The 25,454-nt window shown below is 34.4% G+C and overlaps 1 protein-coding gene and 1 long non-coding RNA gene across 2 annotated transcripts in view; both read left to right on the top strand.

The window, feature by feature from the left end:
- The window catches only part of LOC130572331 (uncharacterized), a 48,821-nt gene extending 45,396 nt beyond the window's left edge, over positions 1–3,425 (top strand). Inside the window, exon 4 of the long non-coding RNA XR_008965208.1 lies at positions 3,300–3,425. This is a non-coding gene — a long non-coding RNA (uncharacterized LOC130572331). The remainder of the gene's footprint in view (positions 1–3,299) is intronic.
- Positions 3,426–4,764: 1,339 nt separating this feature from the next.
- The window catches only part of FUT8 (fucosyltransferase 8), a 49,856-nt gene continuing 29,166 nt past the window's right edge, over positions 4,765–25,454 (top strand). The window contains exons 1-4 of the mRNA XM_057364475.1: positions 4,765–5,178; positions 14,851–14,966; positions 15,110–15,275; positions 20,451–20,565. Coding sequence (XP_057220458.1) covers positions 4,976–5,178; positions 14,851–14,966; positions 15,110–15,275; positions 20,451–20,565 — 600 coding nt within the window. The 5' untranslated portion in view covers positions 4,765–4,975. The remainder of the gene's footprint in view (positions 5,179–14,850; positions 14,967–15,109; positions 15,276–20,450; positions 20,566–25,454) is intronic.

Here is a 25,454-nt window from a genome sequence, read left to right as displayed (position 1 = left end):
TTGAAAGCGTGTTTGAAATAGTACATTAAAAAGGACCTTATTTAAGTTATGGAAGATGTCCTTCCACTTGAACTTACCTAGTATTGGTTTCTAATTCTTAAGTCTCTTTAAAGCTTTAAAATAAGTAGAAGGCTTTATGGGAGCAAGATGATGAAAGGTAGGTTTTTGTGTTTTTTTGATTAATCTTGTTTGCTATAGCAAAMTAACTTTGACATGGATTCACATTGTTTCTCATTAAGATATTGGTGCTACACTTCGGTCTCTTTTTTKAGTTACCATTTGAATCAAGCCTTTTTACTGTTTCATTTAGGTGGTTTTTATTTAGTCATGCAGTGCATTCCATTGCGTTAAAGTAATGTTTTTTAACCAAATTTTTGCTGTTAATGTGGTAACAAAACTTTTCATATTCTTACAATCACTTGTGGCTTACACATGTAGCATGTACAATTTGATTTCCCAATTAAGGTTTGAAGCAGACCCTTATTTTTCTGTAAGTATTCTGTCTCCTCTTAGTGGAGTCTAAAGTTTGTGGCACTGACCACATTTTCTGTGTTATGCACTTACAATAAATAATTGTTAACTTGCGTTCTTTTCTCACAATGTTATTTTTCATTCAACTAATACATTGAAGATTACATAYTCCTCATGATTTATGGTAGCCAGTACTTAACGGGCCTATTTTGTTTCATTAGATAATGCTGCATATTTTGTAGTGACTTTTTGTAATAGAGCTACAAGATTAAATTAAACCTAAAAAATAGGTGATTTTATTTGATAGTTTCAACTCAGAATTTGCTTTTAATGTTGCTTTGTTCTTATTCTATAGAGGCTGTTTTCCTGATATTGGTTTGTTGTCTTTTGTAGCTGAAATAACAAATCAATTTGTAAGGAGTGATAGAGAACTCCTACATTTAAAACCAAAAAGCCTTCATTTTAATAAACATCAATGTGCTATTTATTTCTCATTATGTTGAGAAAATGTTATTGTTATCTGTAGTTTCTTCATGTTGTCTCTCATGGAACCAGGAGATCATTTAAASTTATATATGGAAGATTTTGCTCTGTTTGTCATACCAAACTGCTTTATTTTGTGGGAGCTAAAAGTTGTGTCTTTACAACATTAGGAATGACTGAAGGTTACCAATTTCACTCTGGCRTCTGCAGCCCCACACTGATACTGGCATTAAAAATGGTTTTGATTTATTGTACTGATGTAAGCTGCTTCTTGTAYTGAGCTTTGTCTTTCCATCCACACCCAGCACCTGTGACTGGGATTTCTGTGGCTGGTAGCTGGGCTCTTACAAATGGGAGATAATTTATCTGAGGGATTGGGTTCAAAAACCCTTTTAACTGTGTGTAGTGATGAAATTTGAAAGGAAAATTAACTTGAAAGATTTCTCTAGAGCTGTTGATGAGACCAGAGGCGTACATTCTCTTTTCACCCTGTATATCCAGGCTCAGCCTTTTGAAAGGGATAAGAGATAATTTTTTACATTATTTTAGAGGATAACATTATAAGAATGTAGTCAACCATTCTCAGGATACCCTAGAAAAGAAATAAGAACTAATCTAAAATTGAAGGAAAAAAAATYAGCTAATTGCCAGTATACTATGTTTTGATGTGCTTATGCACTGGAAAATGCAAGGRTGTGGGTAAATCCCATCAAATGTGAGACAAAAAATCATGGGAAATCTCAGGGGATAACTAGTAAATTGAAATACGTGGCTTCCTCTGGTAAAACAAAAGCAACATAAAAGGATCTTCACCATATAATTACAATATACATTTATAATAACACTAATCACTGCTATTTAGATACTTTTCTGTCTCCTGCTTAAKAAAATTCATTTCCTGGTACTGCTCTGCCCCACCTTTTAGGTTTGGTGGGCTGCTCTTCAGATATTTAGTGTCAGACTGTGTTAATGRCCATGTTTGTTATGATCCATGTCAGGTTTGAATTACTGGGATGCTGCTGCAGGTTTCTTTTTCTAACTTAAGGCTCATTCTTTCAGTGTTGGCAGCCCTGAGTTCAGTTTACAGTAGGAAAACTCACAAACAGCTGTGGGAACTTAAACAAGTATAAATATTGACATTACATCYTGACTTTCTGTCAGGCAGATAGCTGTGGCATACGTCTGCATCCAGAAACCTGACACAAGCTATAAAAATTGAACAGTTTTAAAAATGTGATAATTTTTTTCTGTAATKTCATTTATCTAAAGATCTTGTGTGAACTTTGAAATAACAAATCACAGAATGACAGAATGGTTTGGTTGGAAGGAACGTTAAAGACCATCTAGTTTCAACTCCTTCCATGAGCAGGGCTGCCACCCATTGGATCAGATTGCTCATCCAGCCTGACTTGAACTCTTCCAGGGGTGTTGCATCCAGGAATTCTGGGTGCCCCATCCCTGGAACGCCAAGTACTTTGACAAAATGTGTTCCCAGAACAGTATGAAATGAAAGMATTAATGTGAAAGCCACATTACTGTAGAAAGTTGATAGTTAARTGTTGTTAGAACTCATGTATAATTAGATATACCACATTTGAGATGCAGGCTGTTTTATGTTATTTCAAAATGTTTTTCTTATTTATTCAGCTAGTTTGGCGTCTTTATTTTATATTTAACTCTACTGTGACCTAACTTAGGAAAAGACCAATGACATCTTCAGAGGCTGAGAGAAATCAGGCAAAATCTGTGAGGACTTTGTTGCATTTATCCCAATGCTGAACAGTGTCCAGCTGTACAAAGCCTGCCCTGGGTCCAGAGAGGTTCCTGATCACTCTTTCCACTTAAACTGATTGCCTGTTCTTACTGCAGTTTCCTTCCCTTCTAATGGGGTGGTGGCTTACGTCATGAACTTCCTTGTTCCATGCAGCTCAGGTTTTTTGGAACATTTTGGGGACCTTGTTGAATGCCATTTGAAGATCTGCGTTGACTAAATCAATTATGTAACAATTAGAACCGTTTGCCTGTGTGTTTGTTTACATCTTCAAAAGAACTTTAATAAATTTATGAGGCACAATTTGTCTTTCTAAAAGCGATGTTAGTACTTTTTTACTTTGATTACTTTCATCCTTATGTCTGCAGGTTTATTTCATCTTATTTCTGCCAATTTGCCTGACATGAATATATTTTTTTTCCTGGCCTGTAATTGCAGGGTTCCCTYCTCTACCCCTTACAAATAGTTCAGTTTACTGTTTTAATTTTCCATTCCTTTTCTACAAAGTGGTTATATGTAATAAGTTGCAGACCTCTGTTAATAATTAAACTATTGCATTCTTTAACTTCTTTAGAACTCTTGGAAGAATACCATCTGTTCCTGATGACTTCTTATATGAATATTGTGGATTTTTGATTGTCTGATCTGCTAACACTGTTGTTTGAGACAGACCAACGCTGCCTCTGATAAAGAAGATACCYGCTTTGTGAGTCTGCTTAAGCTTATGTTTTATGAAAAGCAGATTGGAAAAAAAAAAGTCAATATTTTGCTTGCAAAGTGCTCTATAAACAATTGTGTCCCATCTTACTAGTCATAAAGGGATTTTTTTTTTGTCTCTTTAAACACACAAACTACCCTCCTTCTCAAGAAAACTAGAGCAATTTTTTTGCAATTTCAGTGCTGTTGAACACACAAAGTGTTTTCAATGTCASAGTTATTGTCTCTGGAAGTGTGTGCTCCAGGCATATCTCCATAACTGTGGGAGTTTGGAAGTTATTGCAGTTTGGGAAGGTTTTGCTCTAAACTTGRAATGAGTTTGAACAGAATAAAATATCTAAATGAAATTGAAAAGAAGTTMAGGTGAAAGAAGGATGAAACAGAAAAGAATAATTTGGGAGAAGGTAGWTGTGGATAGTCTCTCAGATTTAGAGATCTGAGAATTCAAAATACAGGTAATTTTGGAAATTGAGTAAGAACAGCATATATATGCCCTTTTAAAAAGAAATATTACATTGCTGAGAAAGAGGAAGAGAGGGGAGAAGTGCTTAAGGAAGACTCTGGACATGCTGTCAGTTAAAATCTGCTCTAGACAGAATGAGGAGATTATACCCTCATTGAATGATATTTTGCCAAGTCGAAAATGAGCTGAGATGATTTTGCATTTTTTAAAATGGCATGGTGGGTTTTTTTTTTGTTAGAGAAGTTATTACCTTTGGAGCATTTTTTTTCATTTTTAAAAATAGTTTTAATAATAACTTGTCAAAATGGGTTTGATTGTTTCGAAACAGCAGAAAAGTGTTTCTGAAAACCAGGTTCCTGAAGTCATGCCTGATTTGGAAATACTTGCAAGTTGCAGAATATACTGTYGCAATGGCTATAATTCCTTTGTTAAAGACTGGCAGTCATGATAAAAATGGAGAAGAAAGTGAATAAAAGTGAAAAAGATCAAGATGTGTTTTTAATTAAATGAAAGCTATTTGTTGATAGTAAAGGCAAACGTTACATTTACCACAGAATGACTTTTGAACTGTTTTAATGTCTGAAATGATACATGAATTGGTAAATATTTCTCTTATAAAAAGAAGCATTTCTTCTGGCTATTTCAAACTCTAGATTAATTGCATATTCTTTGTCATTCATTCTGTGGGAAGTTAAAAGCTTTTTTCTTTGTTTCTGTGACAGAAAGTAGTACCATTGTCTATTGTCATTCTTGAATGTTAATGACAGTACATTTAGTTTAATTGCAATCCACTGTATTTTTACATATCAGAATTATAATTTTAGATTTTTAATTTTTTTTCCCACAGAATATAAATGAAGAATGATGCAATATTAATGCTTTCTATGTACAGCMTTACAAGAATCTTCTTTAAGGAGTTGCGGTAAGATAAACACTGAGAATTATTTTTCTCTGGTACAATGTGTTGAAGCAAAGGAACTGGAATTGTCCACGCTTGTACAAGCTAAGAACTTAAAATGTTTGCCATTTTGTGAGCGGAAGCAGTTCTGGAGTGAATTGAACTTCTGAAAATGCGGCCATGGACTGGTTCCTGGCGTTGGATTATGCTCATCCTCTTTGCTTGGGGAACTTTACTCTTTTATATTGGTGGACACCTGGTACGAGACAGCGAGCACCCCGATCACTCCAGTCGTGAATTATCCAAGATCCTCGCTAAACTTGAACGGTTAAAGCAGCAAAATGAAGACTTAAGGCGCATGGCAGAATCTCTCAGGTAGGATCTAAAAGTAATTAAAACTTTGGAAAACGTTTAAGATAGGAAATATCAGAAATTGAATTGTAAGGGTTGTTAGTGTGAGTTTTTGTAAAATTATATTTAACATTTAAAAATATAGACAAGTGTTTTAATCTGTGCTATAAGTAGCTGAAAATATATTGCAATACCTTAAATAAATAATGTACATTTAATTCTGGTCTAACATAATCGTTAAGAGTCATTTRATGGTGTGCAAATGTTACTGTCACAATAACAGAGTTCTGTAGGTGATTCACCCCTCAATGCCAACTTCAAACAAGTGCAATTATTATGACATTCATACAAATTAGAACATCTAGTTCTTCATACTTCTGCATGCAGTAATTGGAAGAGCTCATTTTAAAATTGCTGAAAACATTTGTACAGCTTGTTGAAGATAAATGCTGACTTGCTGAAAAAGATCTGCAATAGATTGCTGTATTATACAAATGCTTTTATCTAAGTTTTCTTCCTTGCCTTGCTGTGAAACTTGCAGAAATACTTGTAAAACAGTAGGATCATCTCCTTTTTTTTACAATTACTAGATTGAAAATGGGTACAATTACAATTTAAAGTGTTTTCTTTCAGATTTTCAGGCAGASAGCTTTTAACACAGACTTACAGTATCTCCTATCATAAGAAACTGAAAGGGAAAGCTGAGAATGTAGGGTATGTGTCAGTGCCAGGTTGGACCTAAGAATGTGGACAGGATCACATCCAACCTAAATGTCTGGGATGGATCATGGGGACAAGAGCAGAGGCTTTGTATGTTGCAAGAAGGTGGAGAAAAGCTCAGTATAAGATTTTACGGAATGGGAGAGTGGTATTTACTTTTCAAATCTCTAAAAGAGCTGAAGTCACTCCCTGTCTCTTTCCCAGCTCTGTGTGCCTGAGCACCATGTGTAGCAGTGGGGTGGCCAGGGAGAGCAAGGGGCACTCAGAGTTCATCACAACTCTTGGTTGGTTCTTGTGTGGCAAGAAGAAACTGATTTTGGACTTGTCTTTTGATATGCTGTAGGAGCAGATTTTGGATCTTCTAYCTTGCTGTTGTGTTCTTATTTCATAGGGAAAATGACAGAATTGMACAAACGTATTTTCTTTACTAGTGTGTTTTGAGGTTCTAGTCCTGTTCTTGTTACCTCAAGTCAGTTTGTTTCCCACCTTCATTTAATGAAATCACACATCGACTCCGTAGCAGTGAAATTAATTACCTTTCCTCTTCTGGTGCATTCTYTCTTTCATGTTTATCCAGGCTGTTGGAATTGCTAGGATGAGCRGATTTCTCTGCCTTACTGCAATCTCTTTTCACTGCACTCTGTTCCTGGTTTCTGGAATTCACTGTRGACATGGCTGCATGGTGATGAAGCTTCTCAGCTTAGAAAAAACGCCTTAGTTTTGAACATGTCAGCTCTGAAGAAGGACCTCAGCATTCATGTACTGCTCCCCAGAGGGGGAGAAATGCTGCTGACCCAAGTGATGTCTGCAGTGAGCATAGATAATCTTCACCTTGAAGGTGGAGCCATGAATGGCTGAGTGGGATATGGTTTTTTAAACTCAATTTATTAACATATTATAACAACAGCATTTGAAAAKATTTTAATGTATGTTGTTAACAAACTAGTGTAATATAGTGTATCCTGTTACAAACAAGCTTAAGCAAGGCTAAATGCAGTATCTTTAACTTTCTGGAATATTAGACAGTATTAGACAATAGTAGTCAACCTTGGGGTTTCTTGCCTCAGAGGTGTAATATTTGGCCTTAAATGTAAAGATTACAACCCTCCATGCTTTCAGCCCCCCATATTTGTCTGACTTGAATAAATGGCATTGTGTTTTATTGCACAGCCATTGAWATATAACTCATTCAAATTATGCAGTGACTAGAAGAGAGTAAATGATTTTACTGATGGCAGGGTACTGTTTTCCTATAAAGAAGGAGGCACTAGAGGCAGGACATGCTAAGTAGAGGCTAAACTATGATTTAGGCAGTGATGATTTTTCCACATACCTTTCTATATTTCACTAACTTTTTCTATATTCAGATAAATGTTAGAGTTTTGGTGGGCAAGCTTTAAATAATAGCTTCTACTGTTGATAWTTTTCCAGGATTTATAAAAATACAGTAATTTATATGTACTCTAATCATGTTAGAATATTTCAACATTCTTTCTCTATGCTTCAGTTAATGGCTTCAAGATGCTGGAATTAGAATAGGTGATGCAAAAACATTGACTGGACTCTGTTCAGCTTCTTTTTTGTAAATATATTGTTTAGCAATATTTCTGGGACCTTCCWCTGAGTGATTGTATATAACCACAGGAGGATAAAAAATTCTTGCACTAGAGGGCCTAAATGACTTTAAATACCAGTTGAACAGCCACACATGTCCAGGTTCAGTGCTCTCCAGGAGTGAGCCTGCTTGAAACTGGAAGATAATCAGGCATCGTTTTCTTCTGGTAATGKGAGTTTGGTGAAGTACTAAACTTTGAGGAAAGGGAGGCATGACAATACAGAGCCTTTTCATTATTTTTACTTGCCAAATCCATGATATTGTTCACATGGAAACATTACAAATAGGTTTTAGAAATATCTTGGTCAACCTGTGTTATTAAAGTATTAAATCATAATGTGGTACAGAATTTCAGTATCTCATTTCTGGGTTTGCCAGATAGAACAAGTTGTGTTGGAAATAGCTGTTAGCTTTAAAATTGTCACATTTATAGTTTTATAGCAGTATGTCTGTTTAAAATGCGGCATTCACCAGCAGTMCTAGATTGATTATCTGTGTCCTAGAAGAGATCACTGCTGCTGTGTGCATACATTATGGAAACAAAACACCTCTGAACTTCAGAAATCCAGTTAGGCAGAAAAGGTTGCTTTTTGCTCCAGTTTACATGTTAAAGATGTAATTTATTTTGGGCTTCACTGACCAAAGACAGAGAGACTAGAACTATTATTTGAATATTATTTAATTACTATTTTTTTTTTTGTTTGTATAGAAAACTCTTAATTGCTGATAGTGGCAGYGAAATCTGAGTGGATAAGACAAGTCTCTCATTAGTGTAGCTCATAAAGGGCATGAGGTAAAAACTTGGTTTTGCTGCCCTTTTCCAGTAAGAGTTTATATCCAGAGAACAAAACAGCACATATTTTGTGGTTAAAACATAAAATATATTATGGTCTGAAACAGGGTTAAGCTAAAGCCTGAAATCAAGCATTTTCTAATTAAGAACTTAAGGTTATTTGTGGAGGAGTTTAAACAAGATGAGAGTGCCTAYCTGTAAAATTGTAAAAATAATCAAACATCTATTACCTATACTAATTAACTTTAACTGTACTAGTTAACTATATAGTTAAAGTATTTTGGGTGGTAAAATGCTCCAAGGTAACAAATTTATCTTAGGATGCAAAGAAATTTTGCGAATAGTAGAAAATTATCATGAGTAGCTGTGCCATTAATAATAGCTAGGTTAGGGCAGGCAGGAAGGGGCAGAAGGCAGATTACAGGAATTAGTAGTTTAGTAAACGTGTAAGTTGTTTTTTCATTTCCATTTTGAAGCTAGAGAAAATTAGTATTTCATCTTCAGTTACATTGCTTGTTAAAATGGTAAAAKGCATTTCAATACATTTCAATTGCCTGGAATTTCCCATTGTAATGGGTTCCCATGACTTCTCTGTGTTCCTCACWGCCTGATAAAAGTGTAAATCTTCTGGGATGGTTGAAAACAGTAGCTGGAGTTTGCTCATTTCCATTCCATCATCTCTCTATGAATGCCAACACAAAATGACAAGAGGTGATCTTTCCACCCCGAGGTTTGAATCCCCCCTTTGCTGCCAATTTATTTAGCAGCTCCTCATCACCAAAGACAGCAACAAAAAAGAAAACCAAAAATGTGCCTTATGAAACATACCTTATGTGCAAGCAAAACCAACCATTAAAAACTTGAAAAAAGGTCATATCTCTGACAAAGCCTTATAGAATCTTGCTTAACCCTTTTTTTCCTTTGTAATACTTAAATAACATCTGATATTGTAATTTTCCCCTGCTTGCTTCTTTTCATACAGGATGTGTAAGGAGCAGAATTAAGGTTTTAGGACATGGGGAGGTATTTTTGGGGTTATTCTGGTATATTTTCCACCTACCCCAGACATCTGTATGTTTGATTTCACAAGATAYGGTATGTTCTTATGAATTAATGATRCATTTTTTWAAGATTTGTAATTTATTACCCATGTTGTTTAAGAACAGTTCAAATATTTTTGTAAGGATTTTTGGTGAGCATMTTTTTAGATACTTATTTTCTAGAAGGTACCTTTGCAACAGTGCAAATTGGAACAGTGACATCTTTTTGAAAATGGCCTGAAATAAAAAAAAATTTCCTTGGAAACTGAGTGCACTTTAGTGGTGCACTTCTGATTACTTGAAATTACATCCGGTACCACACAGTTTTTATGATGTRTTTAAAAAGCTTTAGGTGAGAAGTTACTGTAGTTTTTCTTTTGCCGATATGATTCTTTGTAAAAACCTTGCTTGTGGGCTCTRAAGAGGCACAGATGTATATTAGTGATGCTGAAGATAAATGAAATTAAAAGTGTTTTTTATTGTCTGAATTTTAGAAATTRTTTGCATGAATATTGTGATGTAGTGAGATTTAGAGAGTTACCATTGTCTGGATATGATAATAAAMAATATTGTGTGAGCAAATCTGTGTAGATTTTATAAATAGTCTAGATTTCATTAGTGCAAAATAATAATAAGACTGAGTTTTTAATAGGTTGTTGTTTAGTATTCTATATCCAGTAGAACTGGAAGAGCCCTTTCAAGGATGCTTATTACAGATGTAATACATGTCCCAGCGGAAAGGGAAATYTTTACTACAACTTCGGTGGTTATTTAAGGGAAACCTGATAGGGAGTAATAATCAAATCAAAATATTGCATAATGTTATTTCCTAAACAGCAGTTTTMGGAAGTAGTTTTACCTTAAACCAGTAGTTTTACCTGAAAGTTTTACTCATTATTAGGATTATGATATGACTCCTAAACACTGTCCCTGTTGCATAGAGATGATCTTTTAGGAGGAGGAGAGCTTAAAACTGCAACTTTCGTTATGTCCTATTTTCTTGGATGGAAACTGCAAAGCTGTGTGTTCATCCTTGTCGTAGGCTTTCTGCAATTYTGCCATACATGAATGGCTCATAGTATTCATGGGCTTCTTTGTGTATTACTGGGAGGCAGTACAATTTTTGTATTTGAAGCTATTTTGATGGAAGATAAACCTGGCARTTTAGGAACCAGTAATTTCAGACTTCTCTGCATGGAAATAGAGAATCTTGTTAAATGGATTCATACTGTGTTCATGTTATGAATACATCACATTTGGACTATATTTGCTTCCTAGAGTCTTATTAAATACTGCATTTTGTAGAATCTGTAGTTCTTTTAATAAATATGATAACCCRTTCCTTAGTCTGAATGGGATCTTGTGTTATAAAGCAGAACAGGAGTGGAAAAGGGCAAAATGTCAACAAACAAATTAAACCCAGCACCTATACATTATTCTTATAGCTCTGAGTGTAGCTTGAGAAAGAAAGATCAGATTTTAATTTTGGAAGAGCACTAGAATTGCTTTAATGTAGCTGGTGATGGGGCTGGTAGAGAATCCAAACTCAAGATCGATTAATCATAAGCAACTCTATTMAAATACTTCTGTCATTAGCTCTGGGCTGCTGTTGGGCCCATTGAACCTGTAGAAAGCATTGAAAGGGRCTTGGAAAGGAGAATAGCTTTGGGTTGATAAAAATTTAAATATTATTTTAAAGTACAGTTTTTGATTCCATGTGTTAAAAATATCTGAAGTTTKAAGCTGAAGGTATTGCACAGGCCAGTGTGTAAAGGACGATGATAATTGAACTAAATGGTGGCATCTCTGGTCTTTTTACTTTTTTTGTGCAACTCTGAGTTAAGGGAAGGGACACATCTGCTGTGAATATAAATCAGCACTGATCAGGCCTGTGCTGATCTAAACTGATAAGGGATGATTGCTCTTTATTTGCAGATAACATTGACTGTTTTCTTTCAATTTTATTTACTGAGGAGGYTTTATCGAAGAAGGACGAAGCAACAGCCTGTGTTCCTTTTGTTTGTGTTTGCTAGTGGTCATTAATAATTGAACATGGTTTTCTTCTAGGGGRAGAGAAGAAAGTGAAAGAAGAAAAGGCAATCATAATGTGGCTTTAGCTAGTTATAAACCTTCTAGCTCCACACAGAGAACTTGGATATAAATGAAAGAATGGGAAAATATTTGAGTGTGAACTTGTGAAATCTTACGTTTTTCCTTTTGGTGATAAATTAGTGTAACCTTTTAAATGTCTTGGAAATAGGAAAAGGTTAGAATGGTTTTTATAATTTATGGGTTTTTWAAAATTATTTTTACAATTATTTTACACAGTATGGCAGTTCTTCTGGCTAAATTGAATGTCACTATGATTAATTTTTAAGGGGCTCTTTTTGCCTTCGGAGATCCAGACTAGAGATCATTGCTTTGTCATTGCCTGTCTGTCCCCTGAAGGTGATGAGAAAGTGGCCTCAGTCATATGGGTTATATACACAGAATTTTTTTTTTTAGCTGGATTACTAACAAGGGACAAAGCAGAAACAGGCTGCCTCTACAACATAATMTTTTTGATGTTTAAAGTTGTACATTAATATCTTTATTTGAAGAGTTGATTATGGAAATGATMATTTATATTTGCTATCAAATGGTAGGAAGCAGCATGCAAACATCAAACCATGTAACTACTGAGAATTGAAATAAACCCACTGCTTGGTTTATTAGCTTGACTTACTGTTTAAGTGGATAATTGTATTAACAACTTAATTTACAGTTTTACCATAGCAGTAAGTGAATGATACTCTGCACTAGATGCTTACTGACTTGTTTTTTATTATTGATTAGAATCATCATAGTTTAGATGAGCTTACTTCAAACCCWCTTCTCATATTTTGAGTTGTTGTCAGGACTTGCTTTGGTAGTAATTATTTTGGTAAGAAGTCGCATTTTCCAACAGGAATTCTTATTCATAAGKATGCATAATTACTAGCATATTCTGCACTAGAAGTTACTCGCATATAGGATGCCATGAGAGTAGATRAGGATTTTAATTCAAATGTTTTCCCTCAAATACTGTCTTATCTCCAACTCAGTCGAAGTACTTGTAGAGAGCAAAAACAGCCACGCTGTACTGGTTGCAGAGAAGAATCTTKTCCTTAATTTTGGGGCTCAGTGAAAGTGAGGAAGACAGCAATTCCAAGTCTGATGAGGTAACAGATGTAGAGACAAAACKGAAAAAAGAATAACCTATCTTAGTTTCATCCTAAAAAGATGTAATTWTTGAAAGTCCAAACAACTAGCTTAGATTGAGAATGTCCCCCAATCCCTGCTCTTTTATCTAACTGTCTAAGTATAATAAAAATTTCTATTGCAGTGTGCCAAAGCAAGGTGAATATTTAATGGCATGTAGTTTTATTTTTAAGATCTTGTTATATCCCATGATCAACATTACAGTGCTTCTTTCATATCATCCACAACCATCCTTCTGTAGGRTTCTCTAATTGCTACTTTAACAGACTTTCCTTATGTTAAGAGGATATGTGCACTTGCTCAAGATTTCTTGAGGAGTAAGATTTTGAATCATTTTACTATCATCCTTCACAGATTCTACCTTTAGGGTATGTGACTTTTACAGGATGAACCATTCCTTTTTTTCTGGTAATTTTKTGTTTACTTGTTCCTTCACAATTCAGATTGTGGTACCGAGTCAGTAGATCACAAACACATTTTCATCTGGTGGTTTTAAATTAGTGTAAGAACTTAAATGTCTTTCAAAGTACTTTTTAAAGGTTTGTTTGTATTTTCTTGTACATAGCAATACACTACTGTATCTCTGTATGATATAACCCTGTACATTTGTTGTGGAAACAAATTTACAAATGCTTTGTTGAAACAGTATATTTAGAGAGTGCACATGTTTAAGATTAGGATATTTTACACAGTTTTGACGTTCTTGTTCCATCAGTGCATGAAAAAGCAGATGTGCAAGAAGTTAATGATAATTCATTTTTATTTACCGTGGTAGTTTTTAAAACACAAATATTTTTTCAATAATTTAATTATCCCTAATAGGGTAGGGATAGGATAGCTTTCAATAGGAGGCTTTAAGACTGCAGAAATTTTTACTCGGTTTCTGTAGCTTCCTCTTCCACATCTCCTACCCCCTTCTAAAAAAGGGTGCTTAAATGCTGTGCTTCGTATGACACACCCTTCTGATGCTCACATTAGATATTTGTTCCCTTCAGCTGTTCCAGTGAAAATGAACTTTCCATCAGTCCCTGAAATTTTATTGGCTATTTGTTATCCAGACCTGAGAGACATTAAAGTTAATAACATCTCAGTAGGATATTTAGAATGCTGTCATTTCTCTTTTACAGGGAAGATGCTAGAGGTATCTTTTCTTCTGGCAAGGTCTCTTCTTGTGTATGGTGCTGTGAAACTCTGTGTTTATGTGTGGAGAGAATATCTGCTTCTTTTTATGCTCATATTCCTTTATGAATGGAGAATTGTCTTCATATTCTGCAAGAATTCTGTATTTGCAGTTCTCAAGTCTTCTCATTGCACATTTTCTTCCTCTTTCTTTTTAGAGTCAGCTCTYGCAAATGCTTTTAAAAGGTGGAATAATTTTTAACCAGAAGCGTCACTTCTCTTGAAATTAAAAGGGTTTTTATTTTCCCTGCATTGAATTTGTGCGACAAATAGAAGTTAGCATCTAATTAATAAACTTTAATAATTTTGGTTTATTAATAAGTGGATTCAAGTTCAGATGATGAACAAACCTCAGTAATACCCTCAGGGCTGATTTATGGCTCATAGATTTCAGGATACGTATTTTAATACTTCTCCTGTGCTCACATATCAGAAATTTCACAAATGGATGTTACAGTTGCTGGTGTTGTTTTAGGTGATCTACAGYTGGGAATACTAGAGTTGTCATAAAAAATCGTGGTGATGGTACATTTAAAAARGTTGGATCATAGAGTGTGAGTCCAGGCAATATATTGAAATCATCCTGTGTAAACATGTAGGAAAACTTAACCTAAAGCTGGAATTCAAGTGCTGGAGCCCTGGTGCTCTGAGAATGTGTGGCCAAGGTTCAAGAGCAGAATGTCCTTCATGTGTGATTATAGGACRTAGTCAGACCTTGGGTCTGGTGAAGGTACATGTGTTGAATAGGTTTTGTTTGTGTGCCCCTCAAGTCARCAGTTAAACTTCCACAGACACTATTTTCACAAGCAGAGCCTTGGATTGTTCTTGTCACTGRGTGGAAGTCTTGTAAAGAGCACAGTTTAGGATCAGGTTGAGCCATGTGTTTTGTCTGTGTTGTGCACTGTTTTTCTCCTGTGGGACTGTGCTTTTAGAATATTGTTTATGTTGGCATGTTTAATTTCTTCTGGTTTGAAGAAAATCTGATGAAGGTTTATCAGTAAAACGGTATGAAATAAAATGAGAGGAGAGCTGAATTGTTTGTTAATGCAAATAGTTTATCAAATAATTACATTTATAAACCATACAATTCMTTTTTTYCTATATCCTAGGATACCAGAYGGTCCCGTTGATCAGGGACCAGCTGCAGGAAAGGTACATGCTTTAGAGGAGCAACTTCTAAAGGCCAAAGAACAGATAGAAAACTATMAGAAGCGGACAGGAGATGGTTGGTAGATACGTTTTTTTTTTACTTCTAAAACTAGTTTCAGTGTGTTGGTATTTCATATCACAAATGTATTGGCTTCTTAACAAGTAAGTCAGCTACAAGTACTGATGCTTTTATGTTTTTTTTTTTTTTTTKTTAAATAGAAGGCCTTGGGAAAGACCATGAAATACTGAGGAGGAGGATTGAAAATGGGGCTAAGGAACTTTGGTTTTTCCTCCAGAGTGAACTGAAGAAATTGAAAAGTCTAGAAGGAAGTGAACTGCAAACACGCATCGATGAATTTCTGTCTGATTTGGGTCATCAGGAAAGGTACTTGCATTAGTTGATTCTGACCTTCTATTTTAAACTGTCATTATGTTGTTCAGACATATGTTGCAATTACATTTTTAGTTGTCAGTCATCAGGCSTCCTTATTGTTGGAGTATCTTTTGTATGATATTAAAATGTTCTGTATGAGTTTTGTTCATGCTGAACAAAATTTATCCAGGAACTGTTAAAAATTCAGTGAAATCTGTCTTTAAGTATATTATATTTATTACTCTGTTCCCAACAGGATTGCAGGAGCAGGTTGTGTCTCACTAAACAGTTACATGAAAATAGTTAAATTAACTAAGTATACCACCTTAAACAAGTATCGGTGTCCCAAAAAAGCTRTGGACTCTATATATGAACATCAGTAATAAAGCAAGAGCCTTTGAAAATAATACTATAGTAAAGGGGAAAAAATCTTAAGACTTTTCAATTCTTTAGAAATAATGTAAACACTATTTAAAACATAGTTTAAAGAAAATACAAATTTGATTATTAATGTAGGCAAATAGCATAGTCCATTAAATTTTGTAATTTAATATTCCACAATTCCAAAATCCATTTTGTCACAGATTGACTGAGTTGAAAGTGAGAAGGGACTATTCAATTATCGAGAGTTATTTATATAAAATACATGATTAAATTTCATCCAATTAGTTCTCTGCCAAGTGCAGTTTTATATGTTTGACTGAAATAAAAGTAGTGCTTGGCTGAAGCAGAATTTTCCAAATACTTGAGATCTTCAGTTGGGCAGTGAACTGGTGCATTTACAAAGTTGCCTTCAAGCAATAAAATTATCTTGTGTTGCAGAACATGCTTCTAGGTTGCCTTTAGTCCTGAGGAAGTTTTTTCCTGCACCTGTGAGGTCGAGCTGTTTGCTTCTTTCCCTGTAATTTTTCAGTCTTGCTGTGTGAATTGCAGGAAAGCTCCCAGCTCCCCATGTGCACATCCTTTGACGTGATKCACGGCCGTCTCTGGGGTGTTCTTGTCCCTTACAATGCGCGGGAGCTCCMCAGGGAATGAGCGGTCTCATCTTCMCTCCACTCAGTCCATCTGCTCACTTCTCCTGGAAGGAGCACAGCATCAACTTGGAATGAACAAATCAGATGTTCTCATTCACTCATGAGAAGCACAGGTTTTTGGTGGTTTACTGTTTGGTTTTTTTTTTTGTTTTGTTTTGTTTTTTTTTTGTTGTTGTTTTTTTATTTAAATGCCTGTTTTGTTTTCTTGTTTTGGTTTCTTCAAGTACACGTGCACTTTAGGTTTTTGAAAGGGATTAAACATGTTGCCAAATGCCCTTTTGTTGACAGTGCTGCCTTAAAAAGTTACATTTTAGATAAATAGAACACTGCAAGTGCMGCTGGTATTACTTATTTTTTTGTATACATACACACATAAATATACATAAGGATATCTCAGAAATTTTAATATATCTCTAATATATAATATTTGGATTAGAAAGATTAGTGTTAATTAAAGTACTTAAAGGAGTTTTTCATGCTGACCTTGTGTGGGAAAGCAAATAAAGAGGTGGGTAGTGATTAAATGATCAGATAGCTATGTAAAGAAAAAGGCTAAATACTTATTTCTTTCATTTGTGAGGAAAGCCTGCTGTGTCATAGATTGAGAGTTGCTTTTTAAGAGATTAAAAATTTAGGCAGTTTCTGTRGTTCTGGACAAGTTGTATTGGTGCTCTTTGTTAACCTTGGTGCTGTTAAGCAAATGGTTTACTACTCATGTGATAGTGCTTCTTGTTGGATGCCTTAATCACTGTTTGTTGGCTGTGTCCTAGGAGCTGTGTAGATTTTCTCCGGGAGAGTGTCAGTTTTACAGATGTTTTTGTCAAGTATTTCACTGCTGATTCTGTTGAGAAACAAGGTTGCCCAACACAGAATTTCCTTGAGAATTATGTAATTGTATTCTTGTAGTTGCTATAGGAAAGAGGCCTGTTGAGAGTAAATTCATCTAAACATTGCAAAGACTATTTGATATTGAGTTATTAAAAAAGAGCAAATTAATCCTCTAGTTGTCATGGTTGTTTCCTGTGTTGACAAAAGTTGTTTTTAAGGTGGCTGTTACCGAGTTAGTTTATTCATTTTCCTGGGGAACAGCTGTCATCAGGGATTTTGTAGTAACAGGCCAACATTTGATGCATAGTGTTTGGACAAATTTTCACATTATTCCCTTTGAATAACTTTTTTTTTTTTTTTGAGTTTTTTTGGTTGATGTAAAACTTTTCAGTTTAAATGTAATTTTGTCATATGACTGGAATAAATGTCTAGACCGATCGTTGAAAACATCCACCCTTCCCTCTTTATTTTGGCAATCAGAATGTAATAACAACACATGAAATACATAACCAGATTTTTTCTTCCATTCTGCTTTCCAGGAGCAGAATGCTTTTAAGTGCAGCTCCAAGATTTATTTTATRATATAAAATATCAGCAGCAACAAATTGATATTGTTGGTTGGTAACGCAGTGAAAGACCAAGTTTGACTCGGTCCGCAGTGCCACTGTCTGAAGTTTCCTGCCATTTTACCACCTGCAAAAGCCTCTAATAATCCTGTGCAGGCTCATCCTTTGTCTGCACTTAGCTATCTTGGGCTCATGGATCAGTGCTCGTGCGCTTTTAGCTCTCTACATGGAGCCTGACCCTGGTCTTTGGTATTTGTGTCTCTTCTAAATCTGCATTAGTAAGTCATCACRGTGATCTGTCACACTACAGAAATCCCAGCAGATATAAAGCTAAAAAATGCACGTTTCTGAGAAGTAACAATCAAAGAAAGAAGATCTCTGTGACTGTGTCTTAAAATAGTGCTACCTTATAATAATTTCTGTGTGATAACACCTATGAATTTTTCCCTTCCTGATTTACTTCAGAGTTGTAATTTTTTTTTTTTTTTTTTTTTTAAGAAGATTGTGGATACTGTCTGAAAACTCTTTCATGAATTCATAACCTTTCCTGCAAATCATTTGATACTCTCTATGGCTTCTACTGAGCAATGCTGCCTTTACCAACCTGTTGAGTCATTGAGGCTGTGTGAGGACACTGCCACCAGTTCCCCTACCTCAGAAATTGTGGAAAACAGTTATATTTCATCCATAAGGCTGATTGTTAAAACTAACCTACTGCCTTTTCTTTGTCATGGTCACCATGGCCAATAATATAAAAAATAAAACTTGGGCAACACTGTTTTTCCTGTAGAAGTAGGAAAAGTTACCTAAGACCTGAGAGAGAAAATGCTGGGTTTTGTTTTTTGGTATTATTTTTTGGRGGGAGGGGGGTTTGTTTGGGATTTTTTGTTTCAGTTGGTAAACCTTATATTTTCAATTATATTTGTCAATATTTAAAGAAATATATTTCTATAAAGTATAAGGAGATTACTGTTTACTTACATCCCAAGTACAGAACTGTCTTTTTTAAGGCTAGTGAAAGAGCTTTTAAAATGGTTTAAAATGTGGCTGTGTGGTTGCACAGCTGCTTTTATTGATAGAGAATTTTTCTTCTTTTTTAATGTTTAAACATTAACTTTTTATTTTTTTCTTTAAATACCCAAGATGGTTACATCCTGATTAGGTCATCATTAGAAAATATATTTAAAATCCCAAGAAAATGTATGGATTTCTTAATTTATTATATCTACTAGCTGAAATGCTTTCTATAAATAGGAAAACTGTCTTAAGAGGAGCAAACTATTTGTTCAGTTATCTGTATTTATCCCATTGTACTAAAACTGCTCCATCATTAGTTCTAATTCTCTTTAAACTGTGTTTGCATGTTATTTTGTGTATTATGTGTCCTTAATATTTACTGATTTAAAACTAGTTACCCGATGATGCTTTAAATTAATTTTAATGCAAAGTTGGAATAGGGTGTTTCAAGCTCAATTACCTTGTRAAGGAAAATCGAGTTTATATTGTTTGAGATTAGAATGTAGATAAGATTCTTCTAGTTGATTGACASAAGGTGAGGATTACTGCTGTTGAATAATTTGGGTGAAATATTTAATACAACAATAGTAGCTGCTATAGTCAGTGTCTCTGTTACCCTGTGTAGAAGCGTGGGAATAAAGACAGAATGAGTGCATGAGATTTGAAAACTGCAGATCCATAAATCCAGTTATTAAATTAGCAAGAGAAGCTTGTCTGATAACTCTGCTGATAGAGAGGCCTGCTCTAATTTGATTTATCTCAATGTTTACTGCTTAAATACTGTGTCACTGGAAATAGTTACCCAGTAGGGATATGCAGCCTGCTCCTCTCTCACATAAGAAGGATAGCCTAGGCTAACTGGGTTTATGCTTCCACTGCTCACTTGTGCTGCCAACAGCGTGACAAGACCTCTTCAAATGTTGGTAGGAAATATATTTGTCTTACCCTCGCGCTGTTTTTCAGTCCCCATCCAAATTTCTCTGCCTTTGTTCTGGTGCAACTCTTTCTGTGAAGAATTTCAGGCAATAAATTGTAGCATCTGAAGTTCAGATCAAAGCATTAAGTAGTTTAAGCGTAGAACTTTAGCATTGTTATGGAGAAATGGTTAGCAATATACAATATTCCCAGTGTATGAAAGCAGCTCTGAAATTATTGGTTCTGAATTGGGCTACCTTTTACTTTTAGAAAATTCACTAACATTCTACAAACACTTTGAATAGTTTGCCTCTAGTTTTGTATTTCCTCCCAAAAGCCACGATGGTTAAAATAAAAATATTTTCCAAGGTGGTACTCTTTGGATAAAATCAGTAATTTTGGTTAATCCGGCAAATTTTTAACAAATAAATGTCATAATATTTTTCTTCTCATGATGATGAGTTCCTTATCTTGTTTGGCCAACGAAATGTTACAATGGTAAGAAGAGAATCTCTAGTGTATTAGATAACCTCAATTTAGTATTTGATAGTTCCTCAAAATTAATGTTTTGGAGTATGGACTTGTATTTCTCTGAGTCTGTATTTTTAATTGCTGATGGGTATAGAGCATTTGTTAGGTGCAGGACACAGTCAGTCTGTCTTGGCTGCTCTTTGAATTGTCCAGTAGGAGGTGGCATGAAGAAACTGTTTTTGAGGTTACTATTGAAATATCTCTTTAATTTGTCTTTGATTTCAGTTAATCCTCCAATTTAGTAATGTTAAGATTGTTTCCCATTTTTTAAGGTTGTTTTCCATTGTTGTTTACAGGTCCATAATGACCGACTTGTACTACCTCAGTCAAACAGATGGAGCAGGAGATTGGCGAGAAAAAGAGGCCAAAGATCTAACAGATTTGGTACAGAGGAGAATAACTTATTTACAGGTAAGAGGATAGAGCTTTYGAATCAAGGTAAACACTTTTCTTGTTATATACATAGCACTTAGCTAAACCCTTATAATAGAATAATTGCATGACTGTTTAAAATGAATGTTGGTATATGATCAAATTATATAGAACAGAAATTGTTACATTTGTTTCAAACATTATTTTACATGTATATGGAACGTCTATATATTCCAAGGCAATCTTAGGGGTTTGAATTTTTGTTGTTGGTTATTTTGGGTTGCATCTCTGTTTGTAGTCTTGGATCTGTTTTTTGGATCTGTTTTTTACTGGGCTGTAGTTACCTGTTTGAATTTTTCATTTTATTATAAAAGATAATTCTCTGATTACTTTTTTTTTATTCTTTAGAGTGTCAAAATGCAGAAATAGGTTTGCAAAGTGTTAATAATAAAAATATAAAAGTCCTTATATTAAACTTCTGAACTAGCAACCCATTTTAAAAAACATAAGTATGCAAAATGGAGTGCTTATGTGGGAGATTGTCTAGTCCTAGATTGTTTCAGCAGATGTTTGAGACTTCTCTAGATGCTCATATTTTTGAGTGTCTAAGTCCTTTTTAATATATGTGCTTGTGTGTCTGTATAAAATTTAAATGAAACTTGATCTGAAGATGTTGGGACCTTTTTTATGGCTGAATGCATGCAGCTATTTATGTAGTGATCAAAAAGATATTTAATRTAGTCTGTTTTATTTGTAYKTGGTTTATTTTTTATGGAATGTGTGCAGCTGTTTTGTATGGTCACTCCCTAATGCCTGATCTCTTCTCTTGTGTAAATAGCTAAATTTGTTTCTCAGATTTTCATTATTTCACAGTTCAGTTGTTGGAACCTTCTCTTCTGTGACCAAGCTATGTATTTGTTGCTTGTTAAATAAAAAAGACACCCTTCTGAGGAAAAGCATMTCTCTAAATTGTGCAGGAGTAATCACTTTATTGTGTTTCTTCAGCTCCTTTCTGAGAACTGTTCCTTATTTTCTCATTTTGATGTCATTGTTTGGCAGTAGTGTATTGTAACTGCTTTTCATGCTGATAAATAGAGCCTTTCTATACTTTTTCCTCATCTTTTCACTATCCATTTGTTGTCTTAATTTAGTATTACAACTGTGCAAGTAATCAAAAAGAGCACAAAGTTACTGGCTTTAACAAATATGCAGCAATGTAAAGCAGTCAAATGGTTTGAAACACACACATATATAACCTCTATTAATAATAAAACTATATTAAAAAATAAAATAAAATAAAAAATTCAGCAACCCTTGCTCCTCAACTTGATGCTGAGAARAATTATATGAGACATATTTGTAATTTTTTTTTTTTAGTTAAGTATGAAAGTACTGGGTAGCATTTTTCTGGTACATGTTGAACAGTGACAGCTGCATTATTTTGGGACATCTCCCTGGGAAGTCATTTAGCTGAATGATTGTGAATAGTGATGACTGCTACTCCATTTGGATGACATTACCATAAATTTGATTTAATGAGGCTACGTGTAACTAGTTTCCTGTAGTTAGAGTAGCATTTAAAAACCTAGGAACTTACATTTAAGGAAAAGGCCTTCTTTTCAGAGGTGTTTTTTACCAGTTGAAGAGAATATTTAAGAGAAGTCAGATAAGGGCACCTGTAGTACCATAATCAAGTAAGTAAATGATTATGAAGGCAGCAGTTTTCTGCCCCTTCTCTTTTGTGCTTATTTTTGTTGTGCTTATTTTAGGAAGATTGTGATTCAGCATGCAGTCTTTCAATAGCAGAATATTTTTGCCTCTGATTTAAAAAAAAAACACAAAACTTCTTATTCAACTTTGAAGGTTAAAAATATAATCAGGTGAGAAAGGTTACTAAATACTCAACAACACATCAATTATACTATTCATAATTTGCCATATTCGTACTGTTTAGTTGGGGTTTTGTAGGATGCAAAGAAAAGAAGGTTGGTCACAAGACTATGCTGAGAATTCTGGATTTTGCAGTATTTTTGGTGATTTAATATATCACTTAGATTTTTATGTCTTAAAGTGTATTAAATYCTCTCCCTCATATTAAAATTACTGATAAATATTTTTAATAAAAGTGCTCATGRAAAGCACTGGTATGAAAAGGTACGATTACAAATGACATCACAAAAGAAGGGGAATAGAAGATGGTATGAATTGCATTTGTGATTACTAGGACGAGGCACACCCTTCCTTGACATCATTCTCCCAAAAAAATGGGATTTTCCAAAGATTTTGGGTGGACCTCTCTTCTCCAGCAGACTGTGTAGCATCAAAGAATAAAATATTTATTGAAAATATAAAAAAAAAAACAACTTTGTTTTATGAGGTGTGTTTATGAGGTTACRTAGTAAATTGTAGCAGACTGCTTTCCCACTCCACTTTGATCTGTTGTGATTGATTGGATTAAGTAAATTTCTCTGAACTGTTTTAAATTCATAAACAACACAGTCGTTTCTCATATAGTGAAATGTATGTTGGGGAGCAGARTTTACTTTTGCCAGTTTGTCCTGTGTTTTGATGGTTGACTACACACTTGGCAGCACTGGAAAATGGTCAAGTTATGAAGCAGCACTTACGATGTCATTCCCATCTGAGTCTGCTTTCTGGGAATAGGTCAGCCAAGACCCTTGGAGGAAGACAATGGAAACCCTGAATTTGGTGAGAGCAGCAATGTATGCCCATGATGAAAGACCATAAAATCCATCTTTCCAGTTACAAAAATCCATTTGCCTTTTAGGTGTCATTCTCTTCCATAGAAATACATAATTTTACACTTGTGAAAATTTGGTCCTGTTTTCAGTTGCATTGTTCATAGAAGTAATTCTGGGAAAGACGAAAGGTGTGAGCTCTTGCATGGCTTGATAATCTATTCTACATATTGAAGGTGAAGGTGATTAGTCAGCTAAGGGTTTTTTGTTCGTTTGRGATTTTGTGTGTGTTTAATTTTTGTTTGGATTTTTTTGTATTTGTTTTTAATGCAGCTGTATGGCTATTACATTACTACAGTTTGACATTCCTGGAGGTCCCTTCCATCTCTCTCTTGATTATGTAGATCATTAAATTGGAGATAGGAGTGTGCAATGAGCAGTGTCATTAAGGTTGAGAACAGAGTGTACTGCTCATTCAAATCAGAGATTAATAATCCTTTTCCGTGACTTTGTGCCAGGAGGAAAACTCTTCTGTGAGTCTTAATTGGTTTTGAAATTGACTATTATCCTTTATCAACTCAGTACTTTAACTGGTTGCTTTGGTTGGCAGTTTTGGTTATGAACACCAAGCTATTCTGAGGATTGAACTGTAACTTTTCCAGAAACACCAGTTGAAACTGCAACATATCTAAGTATCTSTGCTTCCCTTTGTCTTTTAAAATTCTCAGTAGAAAATTGAAGCTCAAATACTGCTTTGTCTTTTTGCTACTTGAGTATAGCATTTTGAAAAACCCCCATTCATAAAGAAATTGGTTAATTTAGTCCTTTTTAAGTCACAAACTAATACTAATATATATATAGTTTTTTATTAAATCACCAAATAATGTTAAAATCCAAGTAAGTGCATTATATTATCATTGGTAAGCAGTCACACTATCAAATTATATTTCATTATGTGATTACCACTTGATTTTCATAATATTGTGCATAAGTTATTGTATGAGGCTTGCATTTTCATGAAAGGAAGTTAGAAGGGCATACCTTGACAATACTTCAAATATGTCATCGATTAAATGCTTTCATTTTAGAGGACACAGGCATTTGAAGGTAATGGCAAGTGCAGAAAGCATTTTCTAAAARTTCCCAGAGATTATCCCTTTCAAAATAGTGTTGTGGCTTTACCCAAGACAGCCACAAAGTACCCCTCAGACATGCCTCCTCCTCCCTGGTGGGACAGGAGGGAGATTCAATGAGTAAAAAACCACAAACGCACAAAAAAACCCCACAAAGAAACCCCAATGTGGATTGAGATAAGAACARTTTATTAACTGAAACTAAGTAAAAGATAAAAATACTAATGATAATTGTAATAATGAAAATTACTAGTGCTATTACTAATAATATAATGAGGTATTTTTTTGTGGAATTCTTTCTATGTGAATTTGTACTGAATACTAGAAAGGCCCTCTTTCTCTTCTGAAAGACTGTAGGAAATACATTGGTTGTAATTTTGAAGATACCYGCTAGATTTAGTCTCAAGTTTTCCATTAGATTTGTCATGGCAAAAGTACTGGTCTGAGGAACAAAAATAAGAAATAGAAATTTGATTTAATTTCATTGTTTTCACACCTAGTTAAGCTTTTTCCCTAAAATAAAATAAAATTAAAAAAAAAAAAAAGCTGAAGTTATAGCACATGTAGAGTTTTCAGTTTGTTTTTGTTTTGGATGTTTTTTTATTTTTCCCTCCCAGTCTGAATTGTCCTCCCCTCCTTTGCACAACTGAATGCACAAATTAATTTTCTTTTAAAGTATTTTAGGACTCAGAATATTCACATTATCTTCAAGATCACTGGAAGAMGGGATCTCAGGGATCATTGTTTTTGAAAAGACTTGATTTGATTGTTTCGAATTTACAGAAAATTTTATTTAAAGTTGTTTTGTATGTGAARGAAACAGAATTTATGTTGATGCTCAAATATCAGTGTTCTCACAGCATATCTGAAACTAACTTTCATGGTAGAGATTTTATGGAAAAACTTTCTGGAGTTTAGAATTCTATCTAAAGACATTCAAATATGAATGTATACAGGAAAGTACTATGTTTTACAGAAAGAAAAGATTCTGTTGAGTATGTTTTTCTGTTGTCCACGTGCCTRAAAATATTTATTAGTTTGTCCTTTAAACACAGCATTCATATAATGTAGGAATTTGCCTCCTGTCTTGTTTCTT

Source organism: Malurus melanocephalus, unplaced genomic scaffold (assembly GCF_030028575.1).
Source record: "Malurus melanocephalus ecotype Western Australia unplaced genomic scaffold, MMel_1.1 scaffold_2, whole genome shotgun sequence".
Classification (NCBI taxonomy): domain Eukaryota; kingdom Metazoa; phylum Chordata; class Aves; order Passeriformes; family Maluridae; genus Malurus; species Malurus melanocephalus.
Note: the sequence above shows the minus strand (reverse complement) of the source record. Positions and strands in the feature narration are given on the sequence as shown.